The sequence below is a fragment of the Rhipicephalus microplus genome, chromosome 2, assembly GCF_043290135.1.
Source record: "Rhipicephalus microplus isolate Deutch F79 chromosome 2, USDA_Rmic, whole genome shotgun sequence".
In the NCBI taxonomy this organism is placed as follows: Eukaryota; Metazoa; Arthropoda; class Arachnida; order Ixodida; family Ixodidae; genus Rhipicephalus; species Rhipicephalus microplus.
Genome location: NC_134701.1, coordinates 266,615,662 through 266,643,272, shown reverse-complemented (window position 1 = coordinate 266,643,272; position 27,611 = coordinate 266,615,662). Strand labels below are relative to the sequence as shown.

At 48.0% G+C, this 27,611-nt stretch overlaps 1 protein-coding gene across 1 annotated transcript; it reads left to right on the top strand.

Moving 5' to 3' along the window:
• The first annotated feature begins 1,821 nt into the window (after positions 1–1,821).
• LOC119170020 (uncharacterized) lies at positions 1,822–22,177 on the top strand. The gene is made up of 10 exons (XM_037421036.2): positions 1,822–2,139; positions 7,147–7,238; positions 8,267–8,348; positions 9,048–9,227; positions 10,579–10,719; positions 12,017–12,116; positions 13,750–13,869; positions 14,950–15,132; positions 15,658–15,775; positions 21,627–22,177. The coding sequence occupies exons 2-10, from the start codon at positions 7,148–7,150 to the stop codon at positions 21,767–21,769; spliced, it is 1,158 nt and encodes a 385-aa protein (XP_037276933.2). The 5' UTR covers positions 1,822–2,139; position 7,147; the 3' UTR covers positions 21,770–22,177.
• The last annotated feature ends 5,434 nt before the right edge of the window (positions 22,178–27,611 follow it).

Genomic DNA, 27,611 nt, shown 5'->3' with positions numbered 1-27,611 from the left:
ACTGTGTAGGAGCAAAACAAGCTGTCAGAAACAGTTTCATTTTCAGTTGGTTGCGGCTACACAGCATGACTTATAAAACAAATTTAATGGCACGTTGGAATGGAAGAACCGATAAATAGAAAAGGTGAGCATGTCATGCTATATATAGATAATGTTCGCACGGAATGCACACAGGTGTAGCTGCAACAAAGGGAAAAAATCTACATATTAACCAACATTGTGTCGTGAGAGCAAGGTTTCCAGCTCCAGTATCTTCTCAGGAAATTTGTGCAAAACCAACTCCTCTGCTTCTTTTTTAAGTCTTTCTTTGTACTCTTCTACCTTTGGGTTTGTTTCTCTGGCCATTACAGAGCTTCGGCTTTTGACTTTAATGGAATGTGGGATAAATCGTGTTTTCCAGCCTGGGACAGGCGCCTACACGCTGCATTTACGGCGTACAAACGGAGCAGTCAAGGTCGCCCCCGTTCGGGATTAGTAGGGGAAAGCTTACTCGGAAAAGCGTCTAGCAATAGGCAGGCCCGGCGCCACCGTCTGAGTCTAAGCCATTGTTAACAGGCACGCGTGTCATTGAGAATGACATGGGGACGTGACCACTTAGCCTGACCGAGACATAGTGGCGGCCGGTAAACGACCATATTCCCCCGCGCTCTTGTTAGGATGTCGGGGCGCCTCGCTGTCGCATGTACACCTGGTAAGCAATGGTGTACCCATCGCTCTTAAGGACGTTTCTAGAAAGCAACAGTTAATGAAAGAACTTACGGGGCCCGAGCGTGGGAACGGCCGCCGACGATAGTCGGCCGAAGGAGGCAGCTCGGCCTGGCATGGGAGAGAGTGTCACGTGCGGAGGACCTTTCCCTTTGCGTGTTTCATTTTGGTAAGGAGGTTTTTACGAATGTAGTGCCTTTTATGAAAGTGTTTCAGTGATTGGTTGTGATGCTGCGAGTCCCAACATGTGATTGGTTTTTGTGAAGACTCTTTGTTCGACCAAGGGTTTAAAAAGAGGATGTTTGAACTTGAAAAGTGAGCGGAGTCGGGGTAAACAGCGGATCTCACTACGGGAGACCAGGCCATGCAGGCCGTGGGGTATATCACCATTTTCTATGTTTTGTCTTTGTGACCCAGTGCATTTTGTAAATTGAAGTTGTGTTAGCTAAATAAACCCCCAATGAGTGCTCCCCGAAATCATCGTGTTGACGTCTCTTCGATTGCCTCCGCGGAGTTTCACCCACACTTATTCGTCTCCCTGGTCGTCCGATGCGCCTAACTTGAACAACCCCGACGTTTCGCTACAATTGCATGCAAACCACTGTTTGACGAATTGACTTTCTTCGAACGTTTTTTTTCCATTTGTAAAAATAAACAGTCCAATAAGAGTTTCTTGCAGCTAGTCTCTTAAGTATCGCGAGAATGCGTGTGCACTGCTCAATAAATCAGCATCGTCGCAGCGTCTACATGTAACAGCCGCAGGACCTTATGATTACCCCGACGAACAATATTGCGAGAGATTAAAGAAGCGATGCGGTGCTTCCCGGCAGCGTGCATATATGCGATTGTCGGGACTCTACGGCGGCGCGGCGGGGGCTACGCGATAAGGTCTAAGCGATAAGGCGCCACGGGTGGGAAACTTCCATATTTATCTTCCTCTGGCAGCGTAGATCGGACGAGTTCCGCGCAGTCGTCTCGTACGCGCGCGCTTCGCCGCCGGCATCGCACGCGCGGCCGGCGCGACGAAATATAGTTCCGTGAGCGCGGCTGAAGTGAGTCACGCGACAGACAGACACCCTCTCTTACTCGTTTGCCAGTCGCTGTGGGACGGGACGGAATCAAGCACTGAAAGCCGTCAAACACAATCGTATCAGCGTACTGATACGCTACTGTGTAACAACAACAACATATCAGAGTTTCGCAGCGCTGCACCCAACTGCCCGGCGCGCGCAGCGAACAAGGGGCAGCCCCAGCCGAGGCGTCACGCTCAGAAGCTGCCACTCGCTTTCCAGGCGGCGACATCGGCGGGGGGCGATCTCGCATGCTTCGGGGAAGTCAGCTGACACGCCGGTCACGTGCGCAACCGCCCTCCCTCCCTGCTGCTCGACTCGGTCTGCTCGGCGCCAGGAGCCACCTGAGCCATTCCTCATAAAGGTTAGTGTACACCGGTTCGTTTAGTCTGCGGTAAGCATGTTGTGCGGGTGCGCCCGACGTAGCAACGCTATTTAAGCACTCTTTTCGTCGCATCCAAGGAGTGTTTTCTATAGTGGACTTGGATTTCTCGTATTGATGTTTTTGTGCCAGCCATTGACGATTGGTTGTAAGACAATGTAAGGAGTACTAAGAGGTGATCTGCATGATCGGGCTAGTTGGTAATCCATAATTTCTCATTTAGCGCAAAAAAAGATAAATAAAACCGAAGCTAGGGATGAAAAAGAATGCGACATGCACTCATGTGAGCCATTCTTTTCCTCTCTTGTTTCAGAAGTTTTTTTGCGCTATAGAGGAAACAGTTAACACACAATGTTTGTGTAGCGAATAGGAACGCGATTGACTGGATAGGCGGCCTCTTTTACGGCCCATTCCGAGATCGCTGCGACTGCTCCTTCGAATTTCGATTTCTAATTTTTTAACACCACATAGCGCTTTAAACGTTCGAAACTGAGCGTGCGATATTATACTTTCTCGTGCCGTCTTATACAGCAAGACACAAAGACAACGGGAAAGAATCAGCTGTTACAGTCGCACGCAGCCGCGAATGTGTTTCACGCGCTCAGGTGAGTCATACCGGAGGCACGTTGTCATGTATGCGGCCGTCATTATCTATAGTTATAGCGCGAGAACAGAACGACAACAAAGAGACTAGAAAGACACGAGCGCTTGTCTCTTTGTCGTCGTTCTGTTCTCGCGCTCTAACTATCGTCATGTCATACCAACTAGCCCAAACTGCCACGCGTCGTTATCTGTTGCGCGATTTTCAACCGAGCGCGCGCACGTGGATGGATGCCTGCGGATCTCGGGCGACGGCGTCAACACCTGTTCCATTCGCCGCATGCACGTCGCTGGGAATTGCGGCGAGTACGTGCGAGACGCTGTATGTTCGACGGGCAAAATAAAGTGAAACAAAATTCCAACTGTGACGTTGCGCATACCTCTATAGCTTTCGGGATTTACAAGGCGGCATTGACACGGGCCAGGTGCGCCACCTCCTGGCCTTATACGCCCCTCGTCCTTACGAGCAAAGGTAATGCGCCTGGCTCGTCTTTTAACCATCCACGTTTTGCGGGGGAGGGGACAGAGTGTATATAGCTGTATATGCGCTACATATTGGGTTAAAAGCACACATACACAAACATGAGAAACACAAAACACTGACAATGTTTTCGAGAGCAAACCGCCTCCTTTAGTTGGATGTGTTATTTAACAACATAGTGCATAGTGTGAGCATTTTGTAGTTCCCGCAGTACGCCGGATGGAATCCAGGCCGCGGCGGCCGCATTTTAGAAAGAAGCGAAAATGCTGGAAGCCCATGGGCTTAGATTTAGGTGCATGTTAAAGAACACTAGATTATCGAAATTTCTGGAACCATCCACGGCGTCTTTCATGATGCTGTCGTGGTTTTGGGATGTTAGGACTCATCGATTATTGCATTATGTTGTTGCTGGGTACGACGGTCGGAAACCCGCATACCGGCAGCCTAACAGACTGCATTACCCATGAGAACAACGACAACAGAAATTCTACACCTTCGCGGAACCCACAGCATCGTCATGGCGAAAACTGGAGAAGCCTGCATTCTAGAACCAGTTGTAAGCTCGCTTGGTGCGACTGTACTTGCAAGGTACCCGCTACATCATAAATCACAGACGAATGGTAAGTTGGGCCAGTTGGTATACTGGTTCATAACGAAATTGCACACGAAATGGACGGGAAGGAACCCAAAAAAGGAAAGTACAAACAGGCGCAGACTACCGACTGAAGCTTTATTCCGAAAACCAAGCCAATTACGGAGGACACACAAAAAAAAATGGTAACAAATGTAAGACTGGGGAAGGGGGGGAGAGGCAATGACGAGGAGAAGCCAGATCAACAAAAACTCATCACACATGCATCACCCATAGCACGCCCACAACATGAAACGGAGACCCCATCACGAGGATAGTTGTAGCGCGAGAACAGGACGACAAAGAGACAAGAAGGACACGAGCGTTTTGCGTGTCCTTCTTGTCTTTGTCGTCGTTCTGTTCTCGAGCTATAACTGTCGTAATGTCATACCAACTAGCCCAAACTGCCACATTTCTAAGTCCCATCACGAGACCGCCATGGTGATGTGTGATCAGTTTTTCTTTATGTGGGTGCCCCTCGCTGTTCCCTCCTTCACCCCTGCCGTTGTCTTTTATCATTTTTTCTTTCTTGCGCTTTATATTTGGCTTGCTTTTGAAAATAAAGTTTCAGTTGACAGTCTGCGCCTGTTTGTGCTTCCCTCTTGCTTCGGGTTTCCGTCTGTTTTTTTGCGCAATTTTGCCATGAACCAGAAACCATGCGAATTTTGTGAAGTAGTGGAAGAACCCACCATTCTGAGGAGAAGTGAGGTACCTGCCCCGCATCTCTTAGACATTATGCGCACCTACTCGATCCACTCTCTGCTCTGTATCTTTCATCTCTCCCATCCTCCTCCCACGCGCAGGGTAGCAAACCGGCTGCCTATAGGCTGGTTAATCTCCCTGCCGTTGTTTTCCTCCTATTTTCCTTCCTACTCGATCCACTCGATCCTAGATATTTTTTCCTCGTTGTACGCGATAGGTGTTACGGACACCTGCGGCGGCGAACAATTACACGACCGAAATCGGCTGTTGTGATCTCATAACAGCTTTCGCAGTAAGTAACTAGCAGACAACGGGCGGCAGAAAGTGATGTTACCTGAGAATACGTACGTGGCTTTTTCACCGTAGTGAATGGTTAAAACATTTACGTAACACGTAAACTAACTAATCTATAAATATAGAAATAAACGCACGATTTTTTAGCGACACGTCTTTTGACACGGCAGGTAGGTTATCAGTCGTTCATTTCCCGCTATTATGATGTTCGTGCGTCTTTTGTTTTCTTTTCTTTTTAGGCGAAAACGAACAACACGAATTCTATCATACTTGCGACGGCATGGTGCGCAGGTACCAGTTCTCTGTATGTCTCGTCAGACGACAAGGTGGATTAGATTTAAGGCAAGAGAGCTATACAGACCACTGCGGTCTCCGGTATATATTAATACCCTCTGTGGCCAAGTCCCCAGCGTTCGTTCCGTTAAGTAAGCGAGCTATCCAGACCAGCTGTTCTGCAGAACTACCGTAGTTACGAACCCTTTTTCCTCTGTCTTTTTATTTTTTTTTTGTCTTACGACTGTATGATAGTCAGTCCCGACGTACGCGAGAACAGCTGCCAGCTGCCGTGATCCGAAAAACAAAATTGCTCCGTGACGGAAACATCTCTCTGTAAGATGTACCGGAAAGACTTGTAAGAAACGATAGATGTTTTTTTTTTTTTTTAGGGGTGAAGCTCCTTACACCGTGGGCCGTATGTCCCGTGTCGTCGTAGTAGCCAGTGTGTCACAGCATATCCACGGAGTGAATGACGATGAGTGGGGCGAAGCGTGCGTCAGTCCGTCCGCTTCGCCCCACTCGTCATCATTCACGTCGTGGATATGCTGTGATTTTTCTTTTTCAATTCAAGGAGCATGAAAGCATTGGTGGACGCACTTAGGTGGGCAAACTTGGGCTTGTAAGTTTTCTTACATTGCAAACAGCACGTGGAGTGTACTGGGGTCGACGCGCTTGTCTGGAACATCGTAACGGTATACGCTCCGGCACGTCCCAATACGCTCTAGTGGTTTTTATAAACCGATAGCAGGTATACTTTGAGATAAACTACCTACGCTTGAGCACTCATCCTCAACAGTCATGCATGCTTTAAGTTGGGACCTTTCAAACCAGGCGTAATCGGCAAACGTAACCAGTGCAGTCCGAAGCGCTCCGTGCCAGCGTTCTACACAAGTGTGTTTACGACCTCGCCTATACCTCACTCGGCTGATGTGCTCAATAAACAAACCCCACGTGGTTGAAATTAATCCTTGGTCTCCTCATGCGTTGACGTGCCTTATAATCATAATTATATATTGAAGTTTTGGTACGCAAGACCGATGAAAATATTATTTTTATCTTCGCCCACTTTACTTCAAATGGCGACAAAGAGTTCTGAAAACATTCCGCGTTCGCACTTGCACTTATTACACCGTGTGCGGACGCTGTTCCAATTTGTTGCATTGAAGTTATTTACGTATATTTGTGCACGTGTGTGTGTGTGTGTGTGTGTGTGTGTGTGTGTGTGTGTGTGTGTGTGTGTGTGTGTGTGTGTGTGTGTGTGTGTGTGTGTGTGTCAGCGATTTGCTTACAAGCAGCCTTATGTTTAAGGTCTTCTTTATTATTGTCACCAGTAGCACTGACTGTACTGATTGATTTATATTTGGGGTTTGACGCCCCAAAACCACCATATAATTATGAGAGACGCCGTAGTGGAGGGCTCCGGAAATTCCGACCACCTGGGGTTCTTTAACGTGCACACAAATTTCGGCACACGGGCCTATAGCATTTCCGCCTCCATCGGAAATGCAGCCGCCGCAGCCGGAATTCGATCCCGCAACCAGCGGGTCAACAGCCGAGTACCTTCCACTGGACCACTGCGGTGGGTTAGCACTTAGTGGAGGGCTCGAAAACATCTTGTATTTAGATATAGAAACACCGCGACTGAAGTGTACATGTGGATCTGGTTTGTCTGCTTTGGCTATTGTTTTGTTTGCTACCATGTGTTCGAATTCTTGGTTTTTCCCTGTTCGTGCTACAGTGGCGACAGTAGAGTTCCTTACACAAACTACCAGTAGGAACTGTTTGACACGAGGATGAGATGGAGCAAAGGCGTTATGACTATTATGCGTAAGCGTCTGCTGCACGGAAATTCAAATAACACGCGTGACAAAATATGCTCGCGTGTGCGGAATACATGCTCGAGCAAGCACTTATAACCCACGTGTAAATGCTTGTTCGTATACTGGGAGCTGACTCGTCTTACGACTTGCACGTATCCGTTCTTTCTTTTTTTATCGTTTTCCAGTATGAAAACAACACTTCCAAGTCCCCTCCTGTTCACCGACGCGATGGCAACGTTCCAGCTGCTGTGCTGCTGCCTGCTGACAGTGACACCAGGTTAGAACGACAGTCACAGCAGTAAGAATTGGTGACGTAGCAGGAATGTCAGTGTGAAACGCGCGAAACTGAAATACCTCAACATAAACATGTGCGTTTAATGACTACTAGTACGCTTTGATAAGACTGACGTTCCGAAGCTCTTGTGCATTTACACTCGATTATAACTCGAGAAACAAAGCGGCTTCTCGCCGTCAAAGGACCTCCTTCCAGCCAACGGCGTCGCCGTGTCATTGGGACCCTGCGGCAGACCGCCTTCGCGTAGATCTCACAAGAGGTATCACAAAGCTTGTGTCAAATCGTGTCACAGAACGTGTCACAAAGTGACCCTGACGCCATTTGGCTGGAAGGTGGTCCTTTGACGGTGAAAAGCTGCTTTTTTCTCGAGTTAGAGAGTATAAGTGTCGCACATGAACCGCAGCGAGTTTGGGGCGTCACAGCTTAATCTAGAGTTCAAGCATGAAGTGCAAATTCCGAACATTCTCTTTTTATCTCTTAATTTTATCTGATTAGATCAGTCACTATAGTTCATGCCTTTCGTTGGCGGTGCAAACGCTGGACGAATCCCTGCAGTATCGCATCTGATGGTCTGGATTTCACTCCCGTCATGATGAAGTAAGAAAGTGCATCGCACTGTGCAAGGGTCTCATCGAAAAACTCCTGCGCTGTTGTGGCTTTGCTGAAGTTGAATGAACGATAATCCTGCTTTTTGCTTTTGAGGATAGAAAGAAAGAGAGTGAGAAATAGACAAAAGAAAAAGGTTAACCTGGTAGGAGAACCGGTTTCCTGCCCTGTTGTGCAGGGGCGAGTAATTAGGGGATAACCCCGTATCAATGTCAAGTTATAAATCGCTTTGTATCTGATTGCCTTTTCGGGACATCCAGTAAAATTTGTGTTGTAAGCGCCGTACGTGCTATATTGTTCTACTTCACGGAAGGCTGGGTAACGAGGCATGAAGGTTTGAGGGGAGCGTATATAATGGCCACCGAAACACTGCCTTCATCGCGTTGTTCGCTTTCGGATTTCAGGCAACACATTGGAGTTGATTTCGTCGCCGCAGGACATCACCATCGCTATCGGGAGCGAGTCCGGATTCTACGTTCATCTTGAGTGAGTATATATAACCGCGGTTCTAAGTTCTATATTACGACATTATTAACTTTCTTTTTTAGGGCGCTCTCTCGTTTCTTGATTTTATTCTTCAATTTATTTATTCTACATTTCTGTAAAACGCCTCATTTGGAATAGCCTTTACGTTAATTTTACATTAAGGCAAGAAAAGCCTTAGAGGGGATTCTGGTGAACTTACGACGCTTCTCTTTCGTAAGTGCGTTTTCCTATCGGTCAGCCGGCTTCGTGTCCCGTATTGTGACGGGCTGCACTTCTCTAACCAAAGTTTTCCGCGTGAGACGCTTTTCTGGAATACGGGCCCGGATCATTTTCTGAAGCGCGTGCGTACCAGCGCTCGTGAATTGTTAAGAGACAAAACAGAGTAAAAAAAAAACAAGGTTAAATATTAAAGAGCGCAGCCCTTCCGTAACATAAAGCAAAATTCCGCTCAACTTTTTTGGCATGGCAAGTATTGGGGAGATGACAAGCCAGCACTAAATGTGGGGTGTGCCGCTGTTCGAAGGGTACTCTGGGGTACCTGAGAAGATGTCACGCATCTTGGAAGCGAGATGTAGATGAGAGTCCGTGAATTCGTTTTATGGGAAGGCCCCTGTACAATTACAGAAAATCAATGCGCATGTCAGTCGGGGAGGGCTTTGACGGCTGTCCCCAAGAAAGTGTTCGGACCGTTGCTTGCAGTCGAGCCTCGAACGAGAGCGTTGAAGTGCACGCAGCTGTAAAAGAGGGATGCAGCGCTGTCACCCTGCCGGGCCCACCGTGGATACCCCTGGTGGGAACCGAACCGGCATGGATCAACGTCACGGCCGTCGGAGCCGGGCACGCTACCGTCACGCTGAACACCTCGCTGCCTAACGTCAGGTTCGATTATGTTCTCTCCTATGCGTGCAACATCATTGTGCCCGCTTGACAAGTGCGCGCACCAAAAGTCGGGGCGATAAAACTTAGCTTGGTGACTTCAGCATGTCTCCATGGTTGCATGGCCCGTCTATGGGTTGTAGACGATTTTAAAGTGGAAGCCGTACATGAAACGCCGAAATTGACCTTAGGTGGTGGAAACGCGAGTGATGCGAAAAAAAAAATCATCGTAGTGTGATGACGTCGCAAATCGCCTTGATTCGTGGCGTCGTCATGACAATTATGTGGACCGTAATGAAGATTGACGTAGTGACGTCAGTATTGCGTCATTATAACGTTGAATGATGGTAAAAGGCGGGCCAATCAATTAGGATGCTCAAAACCAGGCGAGGAGGTGCTGAAAGCCTTTGGACGGGGAAGACGATAAACATGTAACCAGGAGAAAAACAAAATGGCGATATAGCCTTCGTGTCGTTTTAAACGAATGCACACGAAACGCTGTGAGTTTTTGTAAGCCACATGGGCGCTTCCACCTTGAACTGAAAAGCAAACGTTTCCTTAGATTTGTATACCGCGACGTGAATTGAAAAAAAAAAACAGCAAACGTTGATCGAATGCCCCAACCAAACCCTTTTAATGTGTGTGTCCCCTGTAGCACTGTTCACGATACGAAGTGGTGAGGTTAACGTCTCAGTGTGGCAGAACCGAAACACACTCGTAAAATATTTTATATCGGCAGAAAAGTACGCGTTGGGCCTGATACATTGTCATATCCATGGAATGCAGCGCTATAAGACGGTACGAAACGAAAGAACGCATACCACTGCGCTAACTAACAACTCGGTGTTCATTATTTCACGCATACACATACTCAAACACTTTTTGCAAGAGAACAAGACACCAGAAAAGGACGAACCCAGCACTGCCATAACTATTACTGTCGTCAAATTAACGCGAAAGATATCTCCTTCGGAAGGCGTGAAATGAATGGGAGGCGTACAGACGCCTCACCGCTGTTGTGATCATGGAAGGCTTCAGCTATTGAGACATGCACTCTCATCACGGTATCTAGATATTATAACTTAACCTTTAAAGTGCGGCTGGCAGCCGCATTCACTGAGATACAATGCGTGACAGTTCACGTTCTCTCCCTTCTTGGCTGACTTTACATAAATGTTCGAGAATGCGCGGTCATTGCCAACCCGCCCCCTTTGACCCACATAAAAAATGTCCACATGAAAACGGTACAAGCGCTGATGGGGCATGGAATGGGAAAGATCTACCGTTTAGGCAGCCACATGGAGCCCAACGTTTGTGCGCTAAATGGCTGACGTCACGGATGTGTCGCCTGCAGCACGGCTGACTCATTCGTCCACGTCGAGGTCTTCAAGCTAGCCTGGCTGGAGATTTTGAGCGACGTGGTTGGCTGGATCTACTTCTTGGCCTGGTCCGTATCCTTCTACCCTCAGATCTACCTCAACTGGAAGCGAAAGTGGTGGGTATATACGCTTCAACGGGAGCTTTTTCGGCGTTTGTTAAAGCGAAAAACTTAGATGCATCATCAAACGCGAAATGACCGCCGTCCCGCGGCGTCGGTGTCGACACGAGTGATGAAAAAAAATTATCAAGTGATGACGTAAGCATTAGACTTGAACGTGACGCCACAAATCGTCAAAATTTGCAACGTCAGTGTGATGTCATACGCACGACTTCATCGCATGACATAGCCGCCTGGTAATAGCCGCTGATCACGGAGGTAAATGCAAAACCAGGTGACGCGCAGAAAGCTTATAATGCCTTCAATCCAATTCTTGAGGCGGTGCAACACTACGTTAGGTACAGAAACCTGTCAGTGAAGGGGAGGGGGGGAATTAACAGATGCCCTTCTGCCGCTTTCGAGTCGTTTTAGGCGAGTGCATATATGATACACTGTAGTTTTTTTTTTTAATTCGAGTAGCAATTTTTTTTAAGCATGGCACGTCTGAGTGGGTGAATTATCCAGCTTTTGGTGCGACGTCATCCACACGCACGTGCTAGTGACGCCGTTTAACTGCGATTGGGAATATGAACACCGTATGGACATTATTAAAAGGTTCCGATGGTTGTAATTGAACTCGGAAACTCCAGTACAGAAGTCTGATGCCCTCATCGCTACGCCTCAGGCACATATGCCTCATCATCACGCGGTATAGAAGCACGTGCTGAGTATGTCCTGTGTGCAAGCGAGTCCGTTCGGAAGTTTGACCCCCCACTGATCAGTGAATATTCACGAGAAATTCATGCTTCTTCATCTTTGTGTTGAAGTATTATCAATATATACGAAAAGATAATTACAGCTGTTGCAGCTAAGAACGACGATTCACATACCCGGTAAAGCAGTGTTAGCTGCGCTTTCCACGGCGCCGATAGTTGGCTGATGCATATACTCAGGCCAAGCCAGTGGTGAGACAGTTCGTGTGTTTTCGCTACGCTGGCAGAGTGTCTTCGAATCGTAATTACGTTGAACGTGGTTCCGGAGAAGTTATTTAAAAGGTAAATCATTAACTGGTGCCATCGCATTTACTGTAACTGTCTTTCTCTTTTTTTTTCTTTTTTCTTAATTGTCTCAGACATTCGCGCGGAAATTCGATTAGAAAGGCGCATGATCAGTTCAACGCAAGCGCGTTTTGCCGTCTTCATTGTCATAGATAAAATACACTAATTTCCAAGTGACCTTCCTTCATTGGTCTCAGCGGACGAATGGCTCCCTCTGTCTCCCAACTTGACGCTTTCTGTTGTTTTGTGCCTCGCAGCGTTGAAGGATTAAGCTTCGACTTCGTCGGTCTCAACTTGACCGGATTCCTGGCCTACTCGTTCTTCAACCTGGGCATGTACTTCAGCCGCGTCGTTCAGGTAGGCTCCGCCTTCGTGGAGACATCCGTAAACGAACTGTTAGTTACTCCATATAATGTAACGTATACGTGAAATATAATCGAATACGGGATTTTCAATGGGCAGCCTGGCAAAGTGAAGCTCAGTGAACGGAATTGAAAAGTGAGACAGACGCTCGCCATTCGTTGTGCTTCGGTTGGCCAATTATGCTTAAACTTTGCTAACTGGCCCAAACCTCTGCTTTTCTAAAGTTCAGGAAAAAGAAAGTGTGCAAGCAGGGGAAAAAAATTGTTGACTGTCCTTTGGTGTCAGAAACCTGGAGAAGCACGCTAAAATATTGCGCTCGCTGGTCTTTCGAGGATATTCTTCCGCATCTTGTCAGCGGCAGTTATACGTTTAAGCTGCCTAAGGCAGGCGAATGAAACTGTAGTGGACAGACAATGAAGGTTGCGCTTTTCTTTGTTTGATGACCTTATCGGGAGTGTTTGAAATCTCGAGAAAAACGTCGCTTAACGAGAAAATCCGCCTTAAAATAAACTAACAACTTGTCGATGTTTGTCTTCGGTCTACCTATAGTTTTTCGACTGTGGCATAGCCTATCATAATACTATAACAATACATCCGAGGCTCCGAGGTGGAAATACCACACACTCGGTGGTGGAATAAAAAAGAATAATAATAGTAATTGTTGGGGCTTAACGTACAAAAAAACACAATATGGTTATGATAAACGCCGTAGTGGAGGGCTCTGGACATTCAGGTCACATGATGATCTTTAACGTGAACCTATACCTCGAGCATTTCCACCCCCATCGAAAATGCGGCCGCCGGAGCAGGCATTCAATTCCGTGACCGGCGTTTCAGCAGTAGTGACACCAGAACCGCTTGACCACCGTGGCGGGTAAGCAAAATGATGGCTGCAACACATAATAATAAAGAAATTGATGCTGACCGGGGCACGTCACGTCATAAGGAGGACTGACAAACAATGCGTGGTAAATTTAGAGCGACGAAACTGCCATACCAAGAGGTGGGTAGCATAGAGTTGCCTAAATATACACTAGAGGAAACTCTGGCGCTAGTGTATATGGGAGCTGCAGCGCATAGCGCTTCAGCGAGCATGGGAATCACGGTTATGACATGGATTCGCCTATAGTCTTCGTACATTACGTTCGTTCTGGACTCGCGTGGATTGCAGCTGCTTTGTATACCGAAACAACAATCGGCAAATCACCACCCTAATCTTTCAGGCTTTCCACTTCGAATCGGGTCACGAAGTGAAAAACGCTTTGTTCTTTTCTTCGAAACAAAATCAAAACACAGCAATAAACGAAGCCACAAGTGCGTTTGCCACCGCCCGCAAGCACGAGGACTAAGCGAATCCGTGTAATACCCATAATTCCCGTGGTCGCTGAACGATCACTGGGCCAGAGTCCCCTCTATAGTTAACTTTAGGAAACTCTACGGTGGGAAGCGCAGCCGATGTTTATAGGTGGAGCTACGAAATCGAGAAATTAGCAGGGTGGTAAACGGAATTGGCTTGCGCGGTATACGGGCTGTGTTGTATGTCATAGACTTCCGTACTGCAGTAAACAAAACATATATGCGAACGATCACAACAATGATAATGACGTATAGCGCATTCCGCGAAAAGGAGGAGTACCGAGAGCTGCACCCGACTGGTGTCATCCCGGTGGAGCTGAACGACATCGTCTTCGGCCTGCACGCTGCGCTGGCCACCTTCATCACGGTCGTGCAGTGCTGCATTTACGAGGTAATCCTTTTTTGAATACCTTCTCTGGGTGCTCTCTATTCGCTCGGTTAAACTTTGTCCGCGGAACACCTGTTAACGCACAGTCTTTTTCTGAAATCAATTTTAAAACACTTGCGTGATAAGTGTGCATTCTAAAGAGGCAGGTAGAAGTCAAGACACCGTAAACGCCAGCATGTGAACTGTATTGAATCATATCTTGCGTCTGATTTTACACGCGCTGCCTTTTAGAAATAATACCTACCAACTATAGATCAGCCCTGTGTTATTCTAAGCTTGCGCGGTCTCGGGATATACATGGATACTCGTGCGTTCTGCTGCAGCAGCAGTATATAGCGGCAGCATAAGCTTTTATTAAAGTAATTGATGTTATCCTCGCCGGGCTGATCGACAACCCTATATAGTACAAGATGTCGTTGGTCGAAGCTGCCACGCGAGCCGGTCGGGCCAGAGTTTGCTGTTATTCTTCTAGCTCTGAGTTATTCCACGGTGTCACGTCCCAGTGCTTTTTACGCATGCCCAGGAAATTCTTGCTTTGTCAACATTTGCTGTCTCGCTACATAGTTGGTGATGTATAGGTCATGGGAGTAACAGCAGGTACGTTACAAGATGCGAAGAAGACACAGGACTGCGTACTGTGTCTTTCATGAACTTTGCGTTTCGTTCTTTTTGCCATCTATTCAACTTCACCGTAGCACGTCATTGTGACTCGAATGTCGGCATTTTTATTTAGGTATATCCTATTTAATTGTTCAAGTGCAATGAACTGCAGCAGCTCAATGTCCCACACGTGTTCCCTGCGCGCTGGGGCTGTTTTTTTTTTTTTTTTTCGGGTGTTCACTTTGTGCGATAGTCTCACTGTTCTTAGGCTCAGCCCGCGAAAACGGGTGAAAGCTTCTTACTCGCCGTTTCCGATTCGTGTGCGCATGCGTCATTAACTCCCGCTAGTCCTCACGAGGATCTACTTGGGAGAAATCTCTGAAACCGGAAACTATCGTGGGATTGTCACAGAATAATGCACCCCAGTACATAGCCTTCTCTGAGACTGCACGTGTCTGTGGTTCTGTTCTTGTATGACCGCAGCGCCGGGGTCAAAGTGTCTCGCTGCCAGCACGGCTGCTTCTGGCAGTGGTTTGGGCGGGAACCGCGATCTTCGGAGTGGTCACTCTTGCCGCGGGCAATCACTGGAGGACGCCGTGGCTGTTGTACCTCTACTACTTCTCCTACTGCAAGCTCGTCATCACCCTCACCAAGTACCTGCCACAGGTACGCAACACACCCGCGACGCTTTCTAAAGCATCTCGATACTATCGTGGATTAACACATTACGTCTAGCTTATCGTGGAGGAATACCGTGCATATAGTGTTCGAAAGTGTAGTAAATGCTTGAGATGCTAAGCTCCGGGCTGATGAGGAAGATATAGGAGAGACAGGGAGGAGGAGGAGGAGGAGGAGGAGGAGGAGGAGGAGAGGAGGAGGAGAGATTAAGTGGAAGGACATGGAGGTTAGGCAGTTCTTAGGCCGGCTGGCTACCCTGTGCTGGGGAAAGGGGTGAGCGAAATAAAAGATGATAAAAAAGAAATGTTGATCATTCAGTGTGAGTGCCGGCTGGAAGGTATGTGCCTGCGCAGATGGAAGGAGCAAAAAAAAAAACGCGATAGAAATGTTTAGTGCACAAACATGATCCACCTACAACTCCTATTACATTTCTTCCTTTTCTTAAAACTGTCGCGTGTTGCTAGTCTTGCTGTACAGGGTGCAACAGCGATATGTTTTGGTCTCTGTATCCAGGCCTACCTCAACTACGTGAGGAAGTCCACGATAGGATGGAGCATCGGCAACATACTGCTCGACTTCACTGGGGGAAGCTTGAGCCTGCTCCAAATGGTGATAATCGCCTACAACTACGGTGAGTGTATCGCTCGTCGAACAGCTTATGTTCAGTTCCAAGCAGGTAATCACAAATAGGCTCCGCCATGTTCCGTCAGTGAAACTTAGCTTTTGTGCGGCCTCGCTTTATCAGTCAGTGACCTAATCTTGCCCTAGTGTTCTGTTGTTTGACCACTCCTACGGGCTGTGTTCTGTATATCGGCGATCGTTACGATAAAATAAGAACAGGAAACCGAACGCTCGCAGACGCTTCTCGTAACTATAAAACGCAGCCCCGCCGCGGTGGTCTTGAGGCTAAGGTACTCGACTGCTGACCCGCAGGTCACTCGATCGAATCCCGACTGCGGTGGCTGCATTTTCGATGGAGGTGAAATTGCTGTAGGCCCGTGTGCTCAGATTTGGGAGCACGTTAAGAACCTCAGTGGTCGAAATTTCCGGAGCCCTCCACTGCGGCGTCTCTCATAATCATGCGGTGGTTTTGGGACGTTAAACCCCACATATCAACCAGTCAACTACAGAACGCACTGCGTCATGTTTCCTTTGGTAGGTGTGTACATATAGAGAAGCACCCCCCACCCCTACCGTCTAAGATGGCGCCAAGTCTGTCTCATACCTTTGCACAATCGGACCCATCCGATCATTGTTTAAATTGAAAGGATATGACCGTGAAGGTTTCGACGATGATGGTAGTGTGCTGAATGTGAATGACCGGCACTCGGCTGTCACAGAAGGCGACGAAGGCGATCAGCGGCTTTGATTGTCGCTCGTGCTCGGCGGTCGCAAAATCTGCCTAGTAAAGAGCCTTTCGTCAAGCAGCTTTTCAACATTTTTTGAAGTACAACACGTACCCTCATTATAGAAGATTCGGAGCCTTCCTTGATATTGCGCTCCGAGAACTGCCCACGTACTGCCCACATCTTTATATCTGGAAAACAGGGGGCCTGGAGTAGGCCGTTGTGAGGAGCTCGCCATCGTTCAGTTTTTTTATCTATTGCGAAGCTTGTTTCTTTCTAACTCAACCAATTGGGGCTTTCTTGCGCAAGCTTTCTTACTTTCTTGCGCAAGCTTTCGCTTCTTCATTGCATTCTTCGTGACTCCTGCTCCTGAGAGTCACGGGAAGGCGCCCTTCCCGGCGGCGCCTCCGCTGTCCGCCGGGCCCGCATGCGGTGGCCGCGTTCACGCTGAGCATTCCGGCCGCCGAAAGTGCTCCGAATCCGGTTCGGTGGCGGCGAGATCCGCCGAAAGGGCCCTCTCCGCGCCGATCGCTCTCGGACCGATTTTTGCGGCGTCTGCCGCCGAATCGGTCACCGCGGACCAAGAGGAGCGCTAGTCAAGGAATTTTGAAAAATGGCGGCCAAGTCCTACTCACTTGTTATGCCGCAGTGCACGTAACTGAATGTTGAAACTAACGGGAGTTCAACCTACTCTGAGCCTACTTCGCCTCCGTATTTCGCGAAAGAGGTGACCGAGTTTGCTGTTGGCGTGACCGAGCTTGTTGCGGTCTTGCAGAGCAAAACGAACCCACCAACGCCGCTGGCGTCGGTGGTTTTTCTGCTCTTCGTGCATTACAAGACAGCCACTTGCCAGCAAAGTAAGCAGTACTGTCTTTTCTTGCTTCTTGCGTACGAGAATCGTCGAAGTATACACCACCGAATAGCGTAGTAGCGTTTGCGAGCCGCGACAACAATTGGGTGGCAGCGAATCCACCCGCGTTCGCCCCGTAGTAGATGGCATATTCGGCGGCGCGGGGTGCGTCCAGTGCGAACGACGCTGCGTTTCGGCGGCAGGGGAATTTCGGTCGCTGTAGAAAGCGGATGTTTCAGTGTGAACTAGGCATTATAAGAGTCCCGGAATCCGAATTCGTTTCCACTTTTGCTTTCTTGTCCAATAAGCATGTTTTGCATCAGCATCGTCCACATGGAGAGGGGGGAAAAGAAAGAAAGGAGGGAGCGTGACGTCACGCAGCCAGCGTTGCCGTTTTGAAGCCAGCATTGTCGGCTCAACACGTGACTTTTTGCGCGAGATCACACCTACAACGAGACTTTCCGATACTTTGGGTTATGGCGCTCGGTAGCTTTTAATCTTTTTATCGAAACGCGCTTGTTCGGCGCCACGGAGGAAGTTCGGTGCAGACCGGTCAGCTCACGCAGGAAGTTCAAAAACTCAACACCACCGAGAATACTAAAACCTACCGCTAGCGTTTTGATCACGTGTTGGGCCGACATGGTGGGCTTCATTCGTGCGACGTAATGCTCTCTCTTTTCTTTTTCCTCGTTCTCTTCCTCCAGGACCGTCGGCATCTAGGCATTGCGTCAGATACGTAAAAATACACCGAATGATGGTGAATTGTTGCGCGCTCGTGCGCCTATTCAAATGTCTCTAGCGTGAATAGTTTACATCGCTTGTGGCACAATAACGATCACATTTTCTCACATATGAAGTCCTCTATGCTAAAAATTCTCTAGGCATCTGTGGTTCTCTCATAACCTTTTGAAACATGCATGCACTATTGTAGACGACTTTTTTTATCTCGCTTTTGTTAAGGATGTGCTCTCTCTATGTAATCTCCCCGTAGTGCTCTGTTGTCGATGTCAGTACAACATATGAAACAACGCACACGTCTCTGTTTATGTCACTACTGTTGTTGTTGTTTTTTCTTCAAAGGTCACCAGCTTCGCCAATCCGCACACTGGGCGGTAAAGTGCGTCATTCCTGAATGCTGTGGAATTTCGTTAGACATGCTTTCCTAGTGAAGGAATGGTTGTATGTGAGCTACTCTCCTCGGAGATTGCTTTTCGCAAACCTCATGCGTGCCTGGGTACATTCACTCTTTGTTCCTTACCGCCGTGAGACGTCAGCACCGCACTATGTCTCCCGAGGTTGTTACCGCGCCTCGTTAAGAAAACACTAGAGATAAGCTATCGAGCACGCCAAAATACTCGGAACCCTGCTGTGACGCCTCGTGGCTCCAAGTGCGAGGCAATTTGTTATACACGCACAAGCGATCGCGCACGCGTGTGATGTATATTTACGTGGTGCTCCAAAGAACTTCACGTGTAAAAATATGCTCTCTCGCGACGAACACGTGCCCGCTGCAGGCTTCCCGGCGGCACGGTTGAATGGATGGTGATTTATTTGATAGATTGATATGTGGGGTTTAACGTCCCAAAACCACCATATGATTATGAGAGACGTCGTAGCTAGTGGGGGGCTGCGGAAATTTCGACCACCTGGGGTTCTTTTGCGTGCACCCAAATCTGAGCACACTGGCCCACCGCATTTCCGCCTCCATCGGAAGTGCAGCCGCCGCAGCCGGGATTCGATCCCGCGACCTGCGGGTGAGCAGCCAAGTACGTTAGCTATAGACCACCGTGGCGGAGCGGTTGAATGGATGAGCCCCGTGCGTTCTTAATTTTCCCCCTTGACGATCGAAGTTTGTGCGTTTCTCGTTTTAAGCTCTCACGAAGGCCACCAGTGTCCGTCCAACTTGGCGAACTTTCCTCCCATAGCTGCATTGCGAGTTGCTTACCGGAAAGTCTATAGTTACACATGCTTTTTTTTTTTGCCTTTTTGAATTGGTGCCAGTGTGCCCTACCGCATAATTTAAATTTAAAAAAAGGAAACGTTTCGTTTGTTGAATAAATGCCAGAAGTGGTAGATGCAGAGGACCATGTGCCCAGCCCGTTAAGACAGGTGGTCGACCAAGGCGGTAGTTAAGGCCGCATATAGGTGTGGGTGCCTTGTAAAAGCCCGAACAGGTCCCCAGTAGGCGTTCGAGCGTTTCCTCACTGACGAATTTCGAAAGATGTCCTCTCTTTTCGCACACACAACCTCGTTATAACGAAGTTCTTCTGGATACAAAGAGATAACCTCGTGTAACGAACACTGATATAGCGAATTATTGGCTGTGGAACTCTGGTTGGTCACACTTTCGTCGACATATCAAATATATTCGTTTCTCTGACTCACTACTGCACCATCTGCGATTAGGTGTTGCATACACACCTCAATTCTTATGCCGCACAAAAAGAACGTCCTCTCACTGCGACCACAGTGATCATGCCGATGCGTCTGTGGAGAAAATTATTATAGAATGTCCGCGATGTGATGAACAACGCGCTCAATATATAGAGTTATCGGTTGAACCGCCTCAAGTGACGACCACTTACAATTGGCAAAGGGCTTGGACACATCCTGATATTTAAAGCGTGCGGTTAGCGCTCTTAGTGATTTTTTTTATTGGACACATAATTAATTGACTGTCTATACTTCTTATTGCTCCTTGTCGTAACGTTGAGACATTACTAAGCACATCTCATAGTCAAGATCAGATATGCTCAGCAGGTAGCGTGCAGATGCCTTTTTTCTGCAATTTTTAAATAATGTTGAACACATTTCTTGCAACACTCTGCATATGCACAGCGCCCCCCCCCCCTCCCTTTTTTTTTCAACCTGAACGCATGAGCGTGAACCACCGAGTCATTACGCGCCGGTTCCTGGCGTCCGAGTGTCCGGTTACCGGTACAGTGTGGCAGAAAAAAAAAACTGCATAGAACTGTCCATCGAGTGCATGCACGTATCATTGTTCATTTCACCGCCATGCTTTGTTATACGGCGCTAATTGACTGAGCGGTCGACGCTCGCGCTTTCAGGTTAAGAAAATGGGTGGCTGTACGAGTGCATTTGATTATTTTTTATTTTATTATTTATCATTATCTGATTGTCCTATTTTTGTGTATGTCTTGTACATTACTACATGACGTTGGAATAGCCGGCTATAACAAAGCCTACCTCCCCTTACTTCTTATATATAGTAAATTAAATAAAATAACTCAGTTCTTTTATTTGATTCTTTTATCTTCATTTTATTTTTTATTTATTTTTTTATTTAATTTTTTTATTTTTCTAACGTACTCGAAAACGTGTGAGACGCATTACCAGCTGTAACGAAGAAATATTTAGTCCCCGCTGGGCTCGTACTGTAGCTTAAAAAGCGAGCTAAATATTGAAACATATTTATCAACAACGTTTTCGGATAAAACTGTGCTGTAAAAAACTGGAAACTTCGGTCAATTTCGCTCCGTTGTTATTTCACCTTCTCGTGTTTCGGCCTTCCTATAGCTCGAAATGCCACTGGAAGACGGTGAAAGATTCGCTCATAAATGCCTTATAGATATGCAGTGCTTCTGTAGCTTTTACAAATCAGATTAGATATTTTCGTTCAACTTCTGGGTCCTACATCTGCTGGGGAGACATTCAAAATGAAATTACGTTGCCTTGCTGGTATAAGTGTTGAAAAGGTGGTTTTCATTCACGCTTTGTGGTTTCAAATAAAAGGCCGCAAATTGATTAAAATAACTCCACGGCTCTCACGAATCGGTTGTTTTTTTTTTTCATGCGAGAGAGAAAAATTGTTGGTTAGGCGTCCATGTCCAATACATAGTCGGCACAGATCAACTTCTACGAAACATTTCTGGTGTCTAAAGGCTGTCATTCACCTAACATTGGGTTTATAACATGCATCTTGATGTTTGCATTTTGATTGCAGCTTGTTTTGCATTATAGAGCTTTAGTGCCCAGCCCCCCGACGGGTTGCGTACGCAAGCTCTAGTTCCTTCGCTCTCCTTGTGTGCCGCTAACGAATAGATGGGAGAAAAAAAGCGGAGGAGGGAACAAAAGGACACGATAACGCATGAACGCAATGGATGGGAGTTCCCAGCACTAAAACACCCCATTGCTTATTCAGTACTCATCGGAATGGCTCAGTCTTTGCACGTCATTTGTAGTCGCTTAACGGATTCTTTCTTCGCATATATGCTAGTGCTATTGATGAAGTATCTGTTAATACACGACTATGTGCATATGTGCAGACGACTGGACGTCGCTGTTCGGCAACGTGGTCAAAGTGGGACTCAGCCTGATCAGCATGGCCTTCGACGTGCTCTTCATCCTCCAGCACTACGTCCTCTACAGGAACGGAAACGTCCCGCTTCCCGACCAGGAAAACAGCTAACTATAGTTAGCTGTTTTCCACGAGGTTCCCTCCTTATATCAGGCCATTACGCGTGGACGCCTATATCTCTCGGCCACGACCTGCGCCTATCGTGGTGACCTTGAAGCGCGCTCAGAGTTTTGACGACGTGGTTAGCCTCTTGCTAAGCCTCGCGGACTGTAGATATATCGGTAACGCGGTAAGCGATTGGTGACAGCTATTCTAATCCAGGTGAAGCCACTCCGTTTTACATGTATACTATATAGACAGCACCAAGCTATATACGTACCTTCATGCGCAGCTCTTATCACTTTTGCTCGCTGCTTCGATTGCATGTACGTGTCAATGGGAACTCGATTGGGACGGTTCAGCTTCTGGGCTAGTATTTGCGAAAGCGTCTAAGGCTAAAAGCTTTCCTTGGAGAATATTTCGGCCAATCACGATGCTAGATATATTGTTGGCGAAGCGTGCTGACATATCTGATCATGCGCTTACGAAAAATCATTTTTTGTGAATTGAATGCCCGAATTTGTGAATACGCGCAAGTTCTGTACGTGATGGACTGTCGAACCTTAGATCGTCGTTTTTTGTATTCCCGTCGGCTGACGTGAGTGGAAGTTTGCCCAAACACCGGCTAATGATGAAACATTTATGCTCAAGAGAAAGATTACAGTTGGGGCTCCCAGTACACGCTCTGCCATGTTAGAGCAATACGGTTAGAATGATATGACCCCTGGACGAGAGTTTGATCGGTGCTTCTTATGTAAAAACACGAACAACTTGTACCGGCGGGTGCAGTTAAAAGTAATGCATGAGGACAGTGACATGTATGCTTACACTCCCCATTAACTCTTGCTGGAAAGGAACAAGACATCGCTCGCCCTATGGCACAACAGGGTTTGCACGGAAGTCAAAGTGTTTGCAGGAAGATGAAGACGAAGTGGTCAGCAGTGGGCTATCGAGGGAGGCTTCAGATTGAAGCCATTGTTCCGACAAGCGAACCTGCTTGCATTAAGGTTCCTGTTTATGCAAGGGCCTCTACTTAGAAATTAATGCGCTGGGGCCACTAGCGTGCGGATTGTTTCGGCGTTCCCTCCGAGTTGGTCGGTGGAGAAAACTAGTGCCAATCTTACAGATGTAGCGCACTCGCGCAAACATTCGTGACGTGAGCGTGGCACATATAAAGAGAACTTCTACTAACGACAGCGTAGGGAAAAACAACGCGTTGAACGCGAAAAGCTACCGCTGTAATATACATTGCATCGCCACGTCATTCGCGGTATACGGACGCACTGCCATGCCAACATTCGTTTGGTCGCCGGGCGCTTATCCAGCTTGCATAACGTGTGCCGACCCGTGACCGGTTTGCCAATGTGCCAAACTCATCCGATGTGTCGTTAAAACCCAGTTCGTCCTGTCTTCGTGGCTACTATTGCACACAGTTAAGCAATGTCAATTTACAGTCACCTTTATTGTGCGCGGTATTGACCTGCATGTAGAGCATTGCTGTTTTTAGCTGCACGACTTGTCCTTGTTTCCGAACTATGGAGCGATGTAACGTAGAGGCTGCGTTGCCATCTTGAAGAGGTCCTGCCATGGCGCAAAGTGTCTCTCACCTTATGCATGTCACTCCTGTGATTGAGACTGAAACGATGCCTCAACTAAGTGGTGACTCCGCAACGAGAAAAAAAAACAGACAAAAAATGGGGGCTTTCTGCAGCGGTGACGAAACGTGACTTCAGCAGACAATGTTCAGCAGTTCCTTCGTTCATCTCTTATCCCTCGGCCTTGAAGCGTAAGTCGAGGGCATGTCGCCTAAAATGGATTACTTGCCTTCAATCAAGGTTCACACGAAAGTATGTGCGTGCTTGTGAAATAAATGTGAGTGTGCATGTACGATTACCTTCGTCAATGCGTCTCTTTCTTGTGCATAACTGTCAATCCGGCGGTTCGCTCTATTGCTGCGAAATCGTACGCGTTACATAGTTTAAAGTATTGTTCTAACTACCCGGTATTTACGAACGTGTACGCATCCACCTGGTGCACATGTCAACCCAGTGATCCCCAGCTCTAGTTATTTACCATCAGGCGTGGCCGCTGTCTCGTTTTGACATCGCCTTCCCTTTAGTCGACTGAACTTGATTTAACACCTGTCTGTCACCTTCAATCCGTCATTCTTGTAACCATCGGCAAGGAAATCATAATGCATGATGACGAATGGAAGATGCATCTGATGAGAATGTCTACCTTGCTAACCACGTACCCGATTACACTGGTCTCGGATAAATTGAATTATCCTTTGTATCGAACTATTCACGACCGTGACAGTGTTTCAGCACCAAGGCATATGAAAATATGCGAAATATGCGAAAGTATGAAAAGAGAAAAGAAGATAAAAGTGAGCCCCGTAACTGTCTGCATCATAGTGCGACACCTCAGCAGTAGCTCACGGGGGATGGGGGTAAGGAGGGATTAAAAGGATAGGATTAAAGGTATAAAGATAGAGATGAGGAAGGAGAGAGTGTGGCGCAGGGACAGCGTCATCCAGAAGCAAGTAGAAAATGGGGAAGATGGACACGGTCGCAGGAGTTTTGAAGACGGGGCACCACTCAGCGAGAGTTCTTGTCTGCGGCAGGAGATTGCGCAAGGCGAGCCAGTCGGCCAGCGCTGCGCTGTCGTCGGAATCGCGGGGGAACAACCGGTCGGCACGAAATCCGCTTCGAACGAAAACAGCCCGAAAGCTTGGTGCATCGAACTTGGGGCAGCACGAAACGCGTAGTGGACACATTTCTTCCCGCTAAGAAGGGGGCTTTCCCCAACGCCGACTAAATTTCAAGGCCGAAAGGCTGCCACAGTGACGTCAGAGGTTGGGGGCCCAGTTGCCCAACTGAGCATGCTCAGTAAGACTTTTCTTTTTTCCGCATCTTTTGTTCGGCCCAATCAAGCCGCAGCAGCTGCGAGAGCGGGAGCGTTGGTTCTCCTAAAACGTGAACAAAACACAGGCTTTCCGCCGCGTTCGCGGCGTAACTGGGCCCTGTGATGTGTGGTGCGCGTTCAAAGTGCGCGCCTTCGAAAAGTGCGCGAAATTAAAGGATGACCGAGTGCACGTGCTGGGTCGCCTGAACAACGACGACGCCGAGGACCGGTACACGTGAGAGCGTGGAGCGCAAGCATCCAAGACCATAAAGAAAACAAGGGCCAATGGCTGATCACCACGGAGTTTTGAAAGGCCAATCAGAACGAGACAAGTGGGCCAGAGCTGAAGCAGGAGCCTGGGGAGACAAGAGCAAGGGGAATTCGAGGCAGGCAGTGCAAGCGGAAGGTCGTCACCGGACCGGGCGCTGAAGATGGGCCGTTGGGTTCCGGACCCGAGCCTACAGGACTTCCACCGGCCGGGGCCTCCTGCTGTCGGGTTCCCGCTCCAAAGGACCGTGGCCATCCGGTCCTGAACTCCTTTCCAGGGCCTGCGGACGTTGGTTCCGGCAGGCGAGCTACAGCCGTCGGGCTCCGGGCCCGAGCTGTGCGCCCAGCTGCTTGACTAGGTCGACCCTAGTTCCCGGACGCGTCGCCACCAGCCTGCGTTCTCCCGTCTCCGACGTGTCCACGCTCCTCAAGCCGAAACCATCACGATTTGGTAGGGCTTTTCGACGTGTCGCCAGCAGCCAGCGTTCCCTCGTCCTCGTCCAGCCCACGCAGTGACGCAGGAGTCACGGCGTTCCGGTTTCTCATCACCGCCGAAAACCAACTTGTGGGTGAGACTGCACCGATACTCTTGCGCTACTCCCATCACTCAGCCCCTTTCGAACGTTAGGTTTGGTTACTGACTTTGAACGTTTTTGTTGGGTGTTTACAGATGTGTTTCGTCATGTCCAGTCAACTGTTTATTAAGTGTTTTGTTTTGTGAGGAATCTTTGCCTTTTTTCTTTTCAATTAAACTTTTTGTGTGTTTCTTGGAAACCGAACGGCTTTGTCCTTATTAACAAAACTCTCTGAGGCTCAGCCCGGGAGAAAAACAAATCAGCAACGAGAACCATGCATCACAAATTGGCGTCCGCGACAGGACAAAGTCGTTTGTTTTTCATGTAGATTTTTCGACGCGATGAAAGCCATGAAAAGCACTTCGGAATTATTAGATCTGGCGGAGAGTATAAGTCTCAAGGGAGCGGAGTTCAAGGAGTGGTACGACAAGCAAATGGCGCAAGCGCAAGAGGAACGGGCTGCGATATGTGACGCTAAAAAGCAGCAGATTGCATTGCAAACACACGCTAAGAGAGAGGAGTTCGAGCGAGAAACACGGGCTAGGAGAGAGAAGCTCGAGCGAGAGACACGCGCTAAGAAGGAGCAGCTTGAGCTAGAAATGCGTGAAAAGAAAAGGCTGCTCGAGATAGAGATGCGCGAAAAGAAGAGACTGTTGGAACTAGAATATGAGGATTTGCAGCAATGGCTTGAGAGGGAAAACGCTGAATATACGTGGTCTGAGAGCCAGAGTAGTCAACCAGTGGATGAGGTGTGCTCTGAAAGCAGTTACATCGGGAGCGATTTGAATTTACGTGAGACTGACCCTGTACCTCGTCATGACCTTTCGCTAGAGAAAGAAACTCTGAAAGAGTATGACAGGGAGGTAAACAGGCATTTGGCGCCCAACGTGGGGCGCCAAATGCCTGGCACCACACATCACAGGCCCCCACCCTCTGACGTCACTGCGGCAGCCTTTCGGCCTTGAAATTTAGTCGGCGTTGCTTTCCCGCGTCTGTTTGAGAGAGAGTGGTGTGCTTAGGAGGGCGCCGCGCAAAACGAGTGGAAACTAACGCTTGTCATCGCTTGCGTTCTTCTACGATTTTTCGTCGTTTCCCCGTTGACCCCACGTGCGCCGCCGCTGTTCGCTTCGCGAACAAGCAACACATGTTCGCAGAATATTTTCCGCGTGAATCTATGCCCTGGGTGCTTGAATTTAACCATTTCGTCGCTGGCGGTGTCAATTGACACCACCACACAACCTTTCCCCTATATATCTCGGAAACGTAACCAATACTACCCATTCTTGGGGGCATAGTTCTTCAATAATCCCCACTGCAATTGGCACCAATATTGTGGTACGTTTGTGGAGGTAGCAGTCACAAAGAAGCGCGATCGAGGTCTTCCGTGAAGCCGAGGCGCGTAATTTGAGGCGGGTATGCGCCATTTTCGGGACGACGTACCGAAGCTGTTTCAGTGAGTATTGCTGGTATTGCGCTGAAAATTTAGACGTCGGTTTCCATTTTGTGTACGCCATTGATAGGCAGGAAAAAAGAAGCCTTTTTTTTTCATTTTCCAATCACTGGGCCCTTATCACCTAATTCGATGCCACGTTAAATAATCCGAAAATGCTTGTACCTGGGGCTCAATTTTTTGTTTGTGGGCTTCTGAGGTCCTAAATACGAGAAAAACGTGCACAAAAAGTGTATCCGACCAAAATAAAAAATCTAGGGCTGAAAGGTATAAGAAGCATAAAGCAGTGCTTTATGAGACGTCAATACTGTATTTTCTCGCGTATAATCTGCCATTTCATACAACCCACGCCCTAGCTACAAACCATGTAAAGATCAGAAAAAAAACGAATTGCCGTAAATTCGCCCTTTTACACTATTGTAAAAAAATGCGGTGAAGCCAACTTGCGTACAAACAATGCGGCAAATGTTTCTGAAAGTTTTCTGCTAAACTGATCCTTTATACTTTTTCGAGTTCAATCCTGACCTCCGAGACTGCGTGACGTGAGGGAAATCCGCCGGCGTGCCATCTCGGAGGGCATTGTTCAACATATGCAGATTTGACTGCAGTTGCCGTCGGATATGGTTGTCACAGGTCCCGTTAATTCGGGAGGCGA